The following is a 14,572-nucleotide window of genomic DNA, read 5'->3' as shown; positions in this document are numbered from 1 at the left end:
GTTGGTTCATACATGCGAAAAAGGGTTGAAAGACCAAAAACCTCAAAGAGAGCTTCCACTTGGTGAAAAATCCCAAGTTTTCTCAAGGTAGCATGACATAAAAATTTAGTGGGAAGAATATTCTTACTTAGAAGCCGGTGGAAGACTAATCTCTGCACATCGTTGAGGAATTCCACATTTGAGAAATCATCAAGCCTTGTGAGATCTACAATCTCTTCATGTTCCCTTCTAATGGTGTTGAGATGGGAGGTAGAAGAACTTCCCATCATCCTTGGTCTTCTTGCACTCCTAAAATAAAATCTCCTTGGTGCCATGCTTGATTCTTTTGTTGGGTTTTTTTGATTTGTGAAAGGGTAAGGATGTTCCTTGTTGATTGAGTGTTGGAAACCCTAGGAAATTGGGGCTTTTTGATTTTGTGGGTAAAAGGAGTGATTTGGATATGTATGGGAGTCATAAGGAGGTGGGTTTTATAGTGCAATTGGAAGGAGTAGTGATGTGTCACTGTATGTGTGGTGGGGTGTATTTTAATTAGGAAAAAGTCAGGTCAAAACACCATGAGAAGACGAGCGGATTCGAGCTGAAGACGCTCGGATTCGTGCTCCTCGGGACGGGCGGATTCTGGGCAATACGCCCGGATTCTGTCACAGCGAGAATTTCCAAAATTTGACGCTTCAGAGACGGGCGTCCCAAGCATGAGACGCTCGGATTCTTTTATGATGGGACGGGCGTCTTCTTACGAAGACGGACGGATTCTGCTACAGAGATTTTCTTTGAAATGCACAGGTAGAAAGACGGGCGTCTTTCTTCAAATCCGGCCGGATTCTATGGGACGGGCGTTTTTCCTCGTTGGACGCTCGGATTCAACCTCAGTCCAAAAATCTTCAAATTTTCAGCGTAGCTGGACGGACGGTTTCTCCTCTAAACGCCCGGATTCCAGCAAGACGGCCGGATTCCCGGGAATCCGCACGGATTCAGGCTGCGAGTTTTGACTTCTTCTCCTCTCTTTGATGCGTCCCCACACTTGAGAATTTGTTCCTTCCTTCATTCAAAATTCATTAGTAACCCTCCCTTACTTACGCTCATGAAAAGAGTTCATGCTTTTATTAAAACAAATGCAATAAATACAAGTTAGAGGGTTAGTATATTTACAAGTGGTGGTTTAGGGAGGACTCCACCAAACTCTCCCTTAGATGGTCCTTTCAAGGGGGAGGAGGCCCGAGGTAGGTAGCCTCGACCTCTCCAACAAACGCTCCTTCATAGTATGGCTTCAACCTTTGACCATTTACCTTGAACTTGCTTCCATCTTCCGCCTTGAGTTCAAAATCTCCATATTTTCCAACTTCGGTTATCACATAGGGACCCATCCATCTAGAGTTCAATTTTCCCGGAAAGAGTCGGTAGCGGGAATTGAATAGAATGACTTTGTCTCCCTTGTGCAAGGCCTTTTGTCTAATTCTTTTATCATGAAGCAATTTTGTTCTTTCTTTGTAAATCTTTTTATTCTCATAGGATTGTAGTCGGAATTCCTCCAACTCTTGGATTTGAATCATCCTCCTTTGACCGCTCAATTTGAGATCAAGATTAAGTGCTCGGATTGCCCAATAAGCTTTGTACTCCAATTCGATTGGCAAATGACATGCTTTTCCATAGACAAGCTTGTAGGGGGAGGCTCCAATGGGAGTCTTATAGGCCGTCCTATAAGCCCAAAGAGCATCATCAAGCTTTGTGCTCCAATCTTTCCGAGTCTTGTTCACAACTTTTTCAAGGATTTGCTTGATCTCTCTATTTAAAATTTCCACTTGACCGCTTGTTTGAGGATGATATCCCAAGCCGGTTCGATGTTGAACACCATATTTGGTCAAAAGGGATGCAAGCTTCTTCTCATGGAAATGCGTTCCTCCATCACTAATGATCGCTCTAGGAACTCCAAATCTTGGGAAAATTATCTTCTTGAAAAGCTTGGTGACCGTTTTTGCATCATCATTTGGGGTGGCGATTGCCTCCACCCACTTTGAAACATAATCTACGGCCACAAGGATGTACTTATTCCCATTGGATGTCATAAAGGGCCCTTGGTAGTCGATTCCCCAAACATCGAAGATCTCTACCTCTAGAATGCCCCTTTGTGACATTTTGTTCCTCCAAGATATATTCCCCGTTCTTTGCCATGCATCGCAATGAATGATGAATTCTCTTGTATCTTGAAACATTGTAGGCCAATAGAAGCCCGATTGGAGAATTTTTGCAACGGTTCTCCTTGCTCCATGGTGCCCACCGTAGGGTGATGAATGACATCCTTCCAAGATTCCTTGGATTTCCCATTGAGGGATGCATCTCCGGTAGAGCCCATCACTACACTCCTTGTAGAGGTTTGGATCATCCCAAAAGTACCTTCTTCACTTCGAATAGGAATCTCTTCCTTTGGTTGTGGTTCAAATTTGGAGGGAGCACTTTTCCAACAATATAGTTAGCATAATCGGCAAACCATGGGGTGATGTGCCTTTCAAGTTGTGTTTGAATAGCCATCAAAATATCGTCGGGAAATGAGTCATTGATCGGGGTTTCTCCATTTTCATCATGAAACCGGATCCTTGACAAGTGATCCGCCACTACATTCTCGGCTCCTTTCTTGTCTCTTATTTCCAAGTCAAATTCTTGAAGAAGAAAAATCCATCTCAACAATCTTGGTTTTGCCTCCTTCTTTATCAAGAGATGTCGGAGAGCACGGTGATCCGAAAATACAATCACCTTGGATCCAAGCAAGTAGGAACGGAATTTATCCAAAGCATAAACAATGGCAAGAAGCTCCTTTTCGGTTGTATCATAATTCACTTGGGAGGGGTCGAGGGTCTTGCTTATGTAATAGATGGCGTGAAGAGCTCTCCCTACCCGTTGGCCAAGAACCGCTCCAACGGCGTAGTTGCTAGCGTCACACATAATCTCGAAAGGTAACTCCCAATTCGGGGGTTGAATGATTGGTGCCGAGATTAATGCTTCTTTGATTCTATTAAAAGCTTCAACACACTCGTCAGTAAATTGGAATTGGGCATATTTAAGCAAAAGTTGAGTGAGGGGTCTTGCTATTTTCGAAAAATCCTTTATGAAACGACGATAAAAACCCGCGTGACCGAGAAAACTTCTCACCCCTCTAACATTCACGGGAGGTGGGAGTTTCTCTATCACCTCAACTTTAGCTTTATCTACCTCGATGCCCTTTTCCGAAATCAAATGACCTAAGACAATTCCTTTATTGACCATGAAGTGACACTTTTCCCAATTTAAAACAAGGCTAACATCTTCACACTTTTGCAACACAAGAGAAAGATTATGCAAACATGAGTCGAAGTCCTTTCCATAAACACTAAAATCATCCATAAAAACTTCCATTATGGTCTCTAGGTAATCGGAGAAGACACTCATCATGCATCTTTGGAAGGTGGCGGGGGCATTACATAATCCAAAAGGCATCCTCCTATATGCAAAAGTGCCATAAGGGCATGTGAAGGTGGTCTTATGTTGGTCATCCGGGTGTATAGGGATTTGGAAGAATCCCGAATACCCGTCAAGGTAACAAAAGAATTTGTTGGAGGCTAACCTCTCAAGCATTTGGTCAATGAATGGTAAGGGGAAGTGATCTTTTCTTGTTGCGGAGTTTAATTTCCGGTAGTCAATGCACATACGCCAACCGGTGATCATTCTTGTGGGTATTAATTCATTCTTTTCATTTGTCACTACCGTGGTACCTCCTTTCTTAGGTACCACTTGGACGGGGCTAACCCACAAAGAATCCGATATGGGATATATGATTCCCGCATCAAGTAGTTTCATGACTTATCCTTTGACAACTTCTTGCATGTGGGGGTTCAATCTTCTTTGGGGTTGAATGGTAGGTCTATGGTCTTCCTCTAGATGAATTCTATGCATGCAAAAGTTGGGACTTATCCCCTTAAGGTCATCTAGACTATAACCTATAGCCTTCTCATGTTGTTTCAACACATTAAGCAACTTTCCCAATTGGTCATCATCAAGTCTATCATTAACTATCATGGGTTTGGTCTTTGATTCATCAAGGTAAGCATATTTCAAATTTGGGGGAAGGGGTTTCAAAGTAGGAGTTTGTACCTTACTTTCCTCCTTTGGAGTTTCATTGAGAATTTGCTCCATCTCCATTAGACATTCCATTCTCATAGCATACTCAACTTCACTTTCATCAACCTCATCATATTCAAATCCCCATGATGGGTTCCTCTTGCTCTTGAGTTTGTAAAATATCCTCTAGGATGGATTGCTCATCCTCTATGGGTTGACATGCTTCCACTAGAATATTATGCACTAATTCGGATTGTGCACGAGTAAGTTCCTTGTTAGCTAGAGCGGCCTCAAAGAGATCCACCTCCAACTCCCAATACATGCTCTTAGCCTCACTTGCTTCCAAGGCTTCCAATGCTTGCATGGGATCCTTGAAGTAAGGGATACTCAAGTGGTCCTCTACAAAACAATCTATGAAATCCATCTCGCAAAATATCAAACAACTTGAAAACGATTAGAGCAAACCTTGAGGAGTTTTATTTCCCCAAGGCGAAGAAAGACACAACTAATAACAATAAAAAGAAATCTAAATCAAACAAACACCGTCCCCGGCAACGACGCCATTTTTGATGCGAGTCCGTTTCGTGTTCACAATTAAAGATGTGGTCGTTGGGTCACGGTCGAATCAAAACACAATTTATAACTTCACAAACAACTCTACAATTAGTAAAGAGGCAAGTAAAGGTCGGATCCCAAGGACGGGAGTTGAAATGAGATTTCTATTGAAACTAGTGGTGTCTTAGGGGTGTCACAAATTGGGTTGATGTAGAAGGTCACTAAACTAAAATAACAATGAAAATAAACAAGCAAGATGAATTAAAAGGGTGTAAACAAATGATTAAAGGCACTAGGGTGTCATGGGATCATAGGGGAATCATGGGAATTGATCATACAAACATGTTCTCAAATTATAAGCAAGCAATTATTGTTATGATGGATTGAGTTGGGTTATATCTTACAATCCTAGGAAAGTTTGGGTCACGGAGCCGAATCGATTAGATTGTACAACACCTACAAGTCGACTTAATCTTCCCTACTCAACAACATGCATGGTCTAATGAGACTCGAGTTGGGTTATGTCTTACAAGTCTCATTGAAAAGATAGAAGATGATAGTAAATGCAAGGATTCATAGGCTTAGCATTTCATCAAATATAACATGTGCATGAGTTGAGATCAAAACAAGCAAGCAAATAAAACATGAAAGCATATTAATTTAAGCATGAATCATTCCCCATGTTGGTTTCCCTTAATCACCCATTAACCCTAGCTAAGAGACTACTCACTCATTATCATGTTGATCATGCTAGCAAGGTTGTCAATCATACCAACAATATAAAACATGATGAATAAATGAAAGTAATTAACAATAATTAAAAAGGGATTAAGAGATTATACCTACTAATGATTCCAATAATAAAGCAAAGATAAAAGAAGTACTTGAATGCTTGATTGAGAGGTTGTCAATCTCCCAATAATAACCCAAATAATCTTCAATTACCCAAAATAAAGGATGAACAAAAGAGAGATTAAGGAAATAAAACTTGTATTAGAACTTGATTAATTGTTGATTACAAAACTAAAGAGAGATTTGATTGATATTAACTACTCTAATTATTGATAAGAAGAACATGCTCCTCTAATTAGACTAATGGGGTATTTATAGTGGAAATTAGGGAGGATGCATTAGGGTTAACTAAGGGCTAAACTAGTAATTACACTTTTAGATTGAGCAAGGAGGACCCGGTATTTTTCGAGAGAAGGGCTTCTTTCTTTGTAGCTTGGAGAAGAGGAAATCGTGCTGTGCTGGAATCCGGGCGGAATAAGGTCGGGACGGGCGGAATCTGGTGTTGGAATCCGAGCGGATTCAAGGGAATCCGGTCGGATTGTGGAGGTGGAATCCGAGCGGATTAGAGCAAAGCCGCACGGATTGTGCAGCTGCGGGACGGACGGATTGGTGACAATCCGCTCGGATTGTCACTTAGCAACATATCTTCTTCTTTTCTTCCCTTTTCTTCATAAATTCCTTGGGGATTTCCTTGGGGACTCAAGGATCCTTTCTCAACATTGCTCTTCTACTATAATATGTACAAAGGCCTTCTAATCTTGTCTCTCCTTGATGCTTGGTCATTGAATTCGATCAATTTAGTCTCGTTTTGCCATGAAAATGCAAGATTCTTACTCCTTTCCTACCAAGAGATCAAAATATCAAAGAATATGCAAAACAAAGAACTAAAGATAAGAAATGACCCAAATATGCACTAAAAAGCATGGAAACAAGGCTAATTCGGGGGCTAAATATGCGCTAATTATGGTCACATCATTGGGCTTGATAACAATTGTCAGTGAGCTGAACTTTGACTAAGGGAGCAAATGACAAACTCATAGCCTCTTTTTTTTTCTTACGTAATTCTCGGTAAAAAGTGCTTTATCTTTTGCAGCAATATTGACAACCCACCCCATGCACCAATTGACCATACTTGGTTTTGTATAAGTAATTGACCAGTAAGAGAATGACCTACAAGCATCACAAATTGAACTCTCGAATAAAAAAAGCAGAAATAGAAACTAGCAAGGAAAAGAGTACAAGCATTCCGTCATTTGAAATATCACATTAAGCATGCAGAAAAATACTAAGATAAATTCAGGAAATATCGCATTAAGCATGCAGTACAGGTATTACATACAAGGTTAGAGAGAGCATTAAAATGTAGTCTATCATTATTGTGGGGTAAGGGATAAAACACAAAAACAGACAAAGCTATGCAAATTTTCTTACTCAACGTACTTTGGTCAACAACATCATTTATGCTTGAATTTGTTGGGTTTGGTGGGAAATAATCTTTCACTGATCTACCTCCTTTTATTTGTGTTTTTTTACTGGTATTTTTTTCTTCCTTGCAATAGTTTTTCGCCTCATATCTGTGAATGCATTGACTGATGTTAACACGGGTGAAAATAGAAATTTCGGCCAATGCAAAATCGAGATCATTAAAATGTAAACAAAATATGCAGATTTTCCGAGTCAAAGGCCCTCTACTAATTAAGCATTGGCACCTTATTGACAATGGACTAACTGCTAATTTTAAAGTGACGCCTTGTTTGATGCAGACAGAACCTTATTTGATGTACATTGAACCCTATTTCATGCACATTGGACCTTATTTCATGCATGTACAAAGGACGAGTATCCTAAAACCTAAGCCTACTTGGCTAAAAAATGGTGAAAACATCAAGCAACTACCAGCTGGACTATTGTTTCAGATCCGAGCAATATAGATAATTAAAAACCAAAAGACCCTCACACATCCGCAAATTCAATTATAAAAAATTACTTGAACAAGCAATCAGAACAAAAATGCATAACTCACTAAACTATAAGCAACATATAAACTATGAATTTCTATGCAAATGAGTTCAATGCACAGTCTTGACGCTTGACACAATCTGATGTTGTTGCAGTAAAACTTGAAAAATGTACAAATTTGATTCTAAATAAATTCAATGCGAATTGGTGACACAATCAGATTATCATGCTAGACACTCGGAAATTCTAATCGGTAGAACCTAAACCTATAGTAAACATCCGAAATCATCAAGCAAATTGACAAATCTTAGCAATATAAATCATTAATAATCCAGAGATCATCTAAATTCCACATTTTCGAAACGTAGAGCAAAAACTCGAACATGCAGTCGAAAATAAGACTAGAAATCTAAGAATTCGTCATAGAATAACAATGATTGACCTTAATTAGGGAAATTACTGCAAATTAGGGTTAATAGCTGGATAGCAATTGATGAATGTCGGGGAAATTGATGAATGTCGGGTGAAAAATACATGCATGATAAAATTAGAGTACAATCGCCATTAATTTGAGAAGCATATTACCTTAATTTGTAGGAATGAGATTGATAAATCTCGCGAAAATGCTGGTGATGAATGGATTGGACCGTAATTTGAGAAGCAGATGATCGGAGACGATGAAGGTAGGAGAGAGATGATCGGAGACGATGCTCGGAGAAGACGATCGGAAAAGGCGACGGAGATGATGATGGTCGAAGAGAGAGAGAGAAGAATATGAGTGGGAAAGTGAAAATGGGGAAATGATTGAAATTGAAGGGTTTGGGGGCTGAGTAGCGTAAAATTATTATTATTATTATTATTATTTTTTTGCAGAAAAGCAAGGATCTATATATCATCAAAATAGGAGTGAAAGTACAAGACCCTATCCATCTTTTCTACAAGGGAGACCAGAGTAGCCCCCCAAAGTAAAACAAAGAAACCAAAATAGAAAAACCAATACAAAGAAGCCTAAAACCCCTAAGCAGCACGATTACAAACCACAAACTTAATTTGAGTGCAAAGAAAATCAGCGGTATGATGCAAGCCCTTGAAGATCCTTCCATTCCTCTCTTTCCAAATGTAGTAAAGAGTAGCCAGTAGGCCAATTCTTTTCCATCGCTAGCCATGCCCTTGCCGGGGACACGACTCATGAACCAACCGATAACTTGACTCCAAAGAAGTGAAAGAGCAAACCCGCAACCAGGAGGCAATGCTAGACTGGAGACTGGCAAAGAAAAAGAGCATTGGAAAAATAAGTGTCCCAGGACTCTCATTCGATAGCGACAAAGCACACACCTATTCACCAGATAGAGCCCCCTCCGAATTAGATTATCCACAGTGAGGCGACTTATTCCTCATTACCATCATCCCGAGAAAAGCATGCTTAGGAACACGGGTATTATGATGAACCAAAGGTGCCCCTGACTAACAGATTTGCAGTGTCTAAGCATAGAATGCATCCGCCCAATATGAAAAGTAGAGCCAGAACAAGCATCTATCCAGTCAACAGTGAGCTAATTGAACCAACCTTAGAGATCAATAAGTCTTTCATTTTGACAACATTATTCCAAATTTGGAATGACCGATAATGGTAGTAGTAGTAGCCGAGAGATCCCCTCCTTTAAGAACATAGTGATGAATCCATTTTGACCAAATCGAGAGGTCTATCGAAGTTTCCAAACCCATTTCATCATCGTGCCCAGTTCCAGCTAAGAATCTCCTTTATACCAATACCTCCTTCAGATTTTGGATTACAAAGGGATTTCCAATCGAGAAAACATGCCTCCTAGTGCCATCCTCTATCCCCCATAAGAAATCCTTGCAGAGCTTATTAATTTTTTTAATAACACCCTTAGGAAGCAGAACACTAGCCCCCCAAAAGTTATGCATCCCAAAAATGACTGAGTTGATGAGAATGGCTTTACCGCATAACTCGGGGAGTTGTTAGTCCAATGAGAAATTTTATTTTTAATCTTCTCCAACAGTGGTGGTACATAGCATTAGAAATCCTTGAGTTAAAGAGGGCAAGCCCAGATAACGAAAAGGAAACTCCCCTTCACTCGAACCGGTGGCGACCAAAAATGAGAGATCGACTTCAGAGGCCACCCCCAAAATAGAGACTAGTTTTAGCGAGGTTAGCTTGAAGTCCGGATAGTAAATCAAAGCGATCAAGACATTGAGCCACAAAGAAGCAAAGGAAGGGAGATCACCCCTTGTGAAGACCAGCAAGTCATCAGCAAAGACAAGATGAGTCAAGTTCAGTTGGACACATTTAGGATGGTAGGAAAACCCATCATACCTTGGCAACCTCCGAGTAGCCCGGACAACACCTCCATACAAATGACAAAGTGTAAGGGGAGAGAGGATCTCCCTGTCTTAATCCTTTCTTCCCAGAAAAGAAGCCCTCCACACCTCCATTGATACTAAGGGAATAATAAGGTGGAGTAAACAAAGCCATTATCCATTCCACAAATTTAGGGGGAAACCAAAAAGCTTTAAGGCACTATGGAGAAAATCCCAACTAACGAGTAATCAAAGGCTTTCCTAATATCCACCTTAAGTAAACACCTAGGAGTGAGATAGGCTCTACCATACTTAGATGCTAGCTCATAAGCCATCATAGAGTTGTCAGAAAGATCCCTGTTAGCTATAAAGGCAGCTTGCTCAGGGCCAATAATGTGAGGCAGCACACCCTGCAATCTAGTGGCCAAAATCTTACTGACCACTTTATAGAAAGTAGTACAGCAAGCAATGGGTCCAAGTCTTTAATCGAGGAGGGAGTGTCCATTTTAGGAACCAGAACAGAAGAGTAGAAGTAGCAGATTTAGGGAGCTTGCTATGTTGAAAGAAATCATGCGGCCTCCTTAAAATCATGCCCCACCACCTCCCATGCATCTAAGAAAAAGCCAGTAGGGTATCCATCAGTACCAGGACTCTTGTTCCTATCAATAGATTTCAGAGCATCAAGAATTTCTCTAGCCTGAACAGGTGTGACTAGCCCAGGATGAGAGGCCTGGGGGAGAAGGCCATGATGGAAGAGCTCGGGGGAAGAGGGGCAACAGAGGAAGAAGAGCCAAGTAAGTTCGATAGTAGGAAACAAACCAGCAGCCTACATCCGATAGTCCAGTCCTCGTTTCCCATTCTCATCCAAAATACTCCCAATAGTGTTTCTAGCCTTTCTAGCTGCAATCTTATTATAGAAAAATTTAGTACAGCCATCACCCAACTTGACATCATTGACTTTAGCCCTTTGCACCAAATCCTGCATTTCAGCACGTTTAATTTGGGAGTACTCCACCTGGAGCTGCTTCTCATGGAGCAACAGCTGAGTATCCAAAGGAGATAGCTGGAGCTGCTCCTGACAGGAGAGCAAAGCAGCTTTAGCAGATTTCACCCTGGCAGTCAAACCACTGAAAGAGGAAAGATGAAGCTCCCTTAGAGGTTTTTTCAATCCCTTAAGCTTGAAAAAAAGAGAAGCTATTTTCCCTCCAACATTGACCTGGGTCCAATTACTCCTCACAAGACTCATAAACTGAGGGGAGAGAGCCCAACAGTTCATGAACTTGAAATTCCTCCTAACAGTCCTACAATGATCTTGAATGACAACCATACCAGGAGAGTGGTCAGAGACCCCTGCTGTAAGGAAAGAAGCACTAGATCCTACAGCAGTGACCCAATGCGAATTTGTGAGAGTTCTATCCAGTTTAGCCCACCTTAGCCCATCCCCCTGCTTATTATTCCAAGTGAAGTGACACCCAGTAGCAGGATGATCCACAAGACCACAAGTGTCCAAGCATGAACCAAACTCCTTCATATCAACCATGTGAAGGTGAGCACTGCCAAGTCTTTCCTCCACATTGAGAACCACATTAAAATCTCCCATACAGACCCAAGGGTGGGAGACTGTTTTAGAGATATCAGACAGCAATTGCCAGAGATATTGCCTCTCCAATCTAGTATTAAAAGCATACACAAAAGTCACCTCATAGCTCATTTGAGAAGCATGATGCAACAAGAGACAGTGTATATGCTGGGCAGAGTGGGAAAGGACAGTGAGCATAACCACAGTAAACCTCCAAAGAACCCAAATACAACCATTACTATGAGAGGCAGTATTGTGCACCAAATGAAAACCAGAAAAAGAAGACCTATAGATATCCATAAGAGCTTTAGATTTGACGTGAGTCTCAAGAATAGCTCCACAATCTACTTTATTCTCCTGCAAGAAGTGTAGAACTTCTTGCTGCTTAAGGGGGTCATTGAGCCCCCTTATGTTCCAAGAAGAGAGAATCATGAGGAGGGAGAACCCCCTGGCTCCACCAAGATACCCTCCTCTTGCTGAGAGAAGTCATTCTCCTCAGACAAGGTAGTTGCCACTAGGTCATGCTCGGATGGTTCCATTGGATTCTATTTTGAATAAAGATATCATCCTCAGCATTGAATTACCACAGGGTCAGGCTCAACAGGTTCCAGAATAGGTTCATTTTGTAAATGGGCAAACCTATTAGAGAGGTTAATAGCCACAGTTTTCTTAGGTGATGTAGCAGGTTTAGATTTTGAGGATCCTGATGTGGATAGTTTCCCAGCAGAGGGGGTAGCAATAGAGGCCACCTGAACCTGAGTTGGGACCACTGGTTTAGGCCTGTACACTGGTTTAGGCTTAGGATTAGCTATATTGCATCTTTCCTTTGAATGGCCCACCTTCTTACACACGGTGCAAAAATGGGGAACCCACTCATACTCCACCTTCTCGCAAAGAACATACCACGATAAGGAGAGTTTATCTGGATAGCCTTAGGCAACTCCTTAGACAGGTCCACATCCACCAGAATTCGTGCAAAGGCAAGCTTACTCTTGTGTGTAGTATGCTCGTCTGCACAAATTGGGTTACCCACAGCACTAGCGACCTTACTCAAGGCAGACTTAGACCAAAAGCAAGGGTCAAGACTGGGGAAAAGGACCCAGACAGGAACATGAGTAATGTTAAGCTCATCTATCACTGTAGGGCTCCAGGGTTTGAACACCAAAGGAAATCCATTAACATTCCAAGTATCAGAACGGATTTTCTGCATATCCTCCACACTTGCAAAGCGAAAATAATACCACCCCTTTGAGAAATACATAATCTCAGGAGTAGTAATATGGGTCCAGTATTTAGAGACTAGGGTTTCAATTTGAACCAAAGTTGATTGCTTTCCTAGAACAGTCCCAACCAAAGTAGTTTGCCAATACTCCACTTCCTTCACAATGTCCTCCTCGTCAATGATAACTGGGGAATTCGCCTCAGAAGGGACATAAGAGAGATTCATACCTTTTGAGGAATTCTTCAACACCTGAGAATAAGACTTCTTAGGGACTTCCTTAGAAGGGATCGGTTCAGCCGTAGTCTTCTCCGAAGATGAATCCTCAGGAGTGGGGTCAGCGGAAGAAGGATCCACAACAGGGGTTGAAGTAGACGTTGAGGCAGCCGATTGAGAAATAGAACCAGAAGAAAGAGATGTCACAGTAGAGCCAATGGGTTGAGGAGGACCCATTGCTCTCGGCGGCCGGCCCCTGGCCATGGGCGGCGAGTTCCAGCAAGCTGGATTGCTACGCAAGAAATCGTCGCTAAAGAGAGGATTTGTAGAGAGAGAAATAAGAGAGAGAGCCGGATATTACTATTATTATTATTATTATTATTATTATTATTATTATTATTATTATTATTATTATTATTATTATTATTATTATTATTATTATTATTATTATTATTATTATTATTATTATTATTATTATTATTATTATTATTATTATTATTATTATTATTATTATTATTATTATTATTATTATTATTATTATTATTATTATTATTATTATTAGTGGTTCTCATGGTTCTCATCATCCTAGTGGTTCTCATATGATCCCGAATATATATATATATATATATATATATATATATATATATATATATATATATATATATATATATATATATATATATATATATATATATATATATATATAGAGAGAGAGTGGTTCTTATAAGGTCCTCTTATCATATAAGGCCCTAAGTCCTTATAAGGGCCTTTGGATGGAAGGGATGGAGGGATGAGATTACATCTCAATGGAGGGCTACAAATCTCCCTCCCTAATCTCCTTCCCTAATTGTGTATAACTCTACCTAATTGTGTACAACTCTTCCACCATTCTAATCTCCCAACTCACTTCCTCATTCACTCATCCTCTCTCATTTCTCACATTCACTCTTTCTCTCTCATTTTCTCCCACCCTCTCTAAACAAAAAAAAAACCCAAACTGAAACTAAAAAAAAAACCAAACAAAAACAAAAAAAAAAAAAAACCAAAAAAACCACCCTTCCACCACCATTCACCACCACCATACCGTCCTCCCTCCTGCCACGAACCACCCCACAACCGCACAACCAACAACCACGAACCACCCCATACCGTCCTCCCTCCTGCCACGAACCGGCCACGACCAGATCCCGACCTCCCTGCCGCCACACGCCGCCCTCCTTCGGCCTTCCCCTTGCCTCCCTATCCCGACCTCCCTCCGAACAATGACCCCGCAACACACCAGATCCCGACCTCCCTGCCGCCACACGCTCTCCTTCGGCCTTCCTCTTCCTTTCCTTCTTTTTTTTTCGATCATTGTTTTCTTGATTTTCGATTTTGTTTATATTTTGTTGGTTTGTTTTTTTCGGTTTCTCAGATCTCTTCCATTTTTTTTTTTTTTTTTTTTTTTTTTTTTTTTGGTGTTTATTGTCAGTGATCTGTTTTTGTATGGGTTTTTATTTTTTTTTGTTTAGTTATTTTTATTATTATTTGAGATTTGGTATTAATTTTGTGTGGTGTTGTTTTTTTTAGATCTATTGGTTTTTTTGTGTTTTTGTCATATTTACTTTATTTTGTAATTGTTATTTGGTTTTTAATTTTTGTTGGTTATTAATTTTTTTGTTGGTTATACACATAAAACATTAAAGTTATACTATGTATGGCTAAAGTTATACACTTAAAACATTAGAGTTATACACACGATATTTAAATTTGGTTTTTTTTTATTGTTATTTGGTTTATTTCAGATTTCGGGTTGGGTTGGGTTGTTGGTTTTTTGGTTTTATTATTGTTATTTGGTTTTT

General features: G+C 40.3%; 1 protein-coding gene across 1 annotated transcript; it reads right to left on the bottom strand.

Annotated features, from left to right (window-relative positions):
- Nucleotides 1-9,929: 9,929 nt before the first annotated feature.
- LOC141590117 (uncharacterized) lies at nucleotides 9,930-12,968 on the bottom strand. The gene is made up of 5 exons (XM_074410728.1): nucleotides 12,200-12,968; nucleotides 11,881-12,104; nucleotides 10,548-11,653; nucleotides 10,319-10,376; nucleotides 9,930-10,127 (listed from the first exon to the last, which is right to left on the bottom strand). Exons 1-5 carry the CDS (start codon nucleotides 12,966-12,968, stop codon nucleotides 9,930-9,932), a joined length of 2,355 nt encoding a protein of 784 aa, XP_074266829.1.
- Nucleotides 12,969-14,572: the final 1,604 nt, after the last annotated feature.

The sequence above is a fragment of the Silene latifolia genome, chromosome 7, assembly GCF_048544455.1.
Source record: "Silene latifolia isolate original U9 population chromosome 7, ASM4854445v1, whole genome shotgun sequence".
In the NCBI taxonomy this organism is placed as follows: Eukaryota; Viridiplantae; Streptophyta; class Magnoliopsida; order Caryophyllales; family Caryophyllaceae; genus Silene; species Silene latifolia.
Note: the sequence above shows the minus strand (reverse complement) of the source record. Positions and strands in the feature narration are given on the sequence as shown.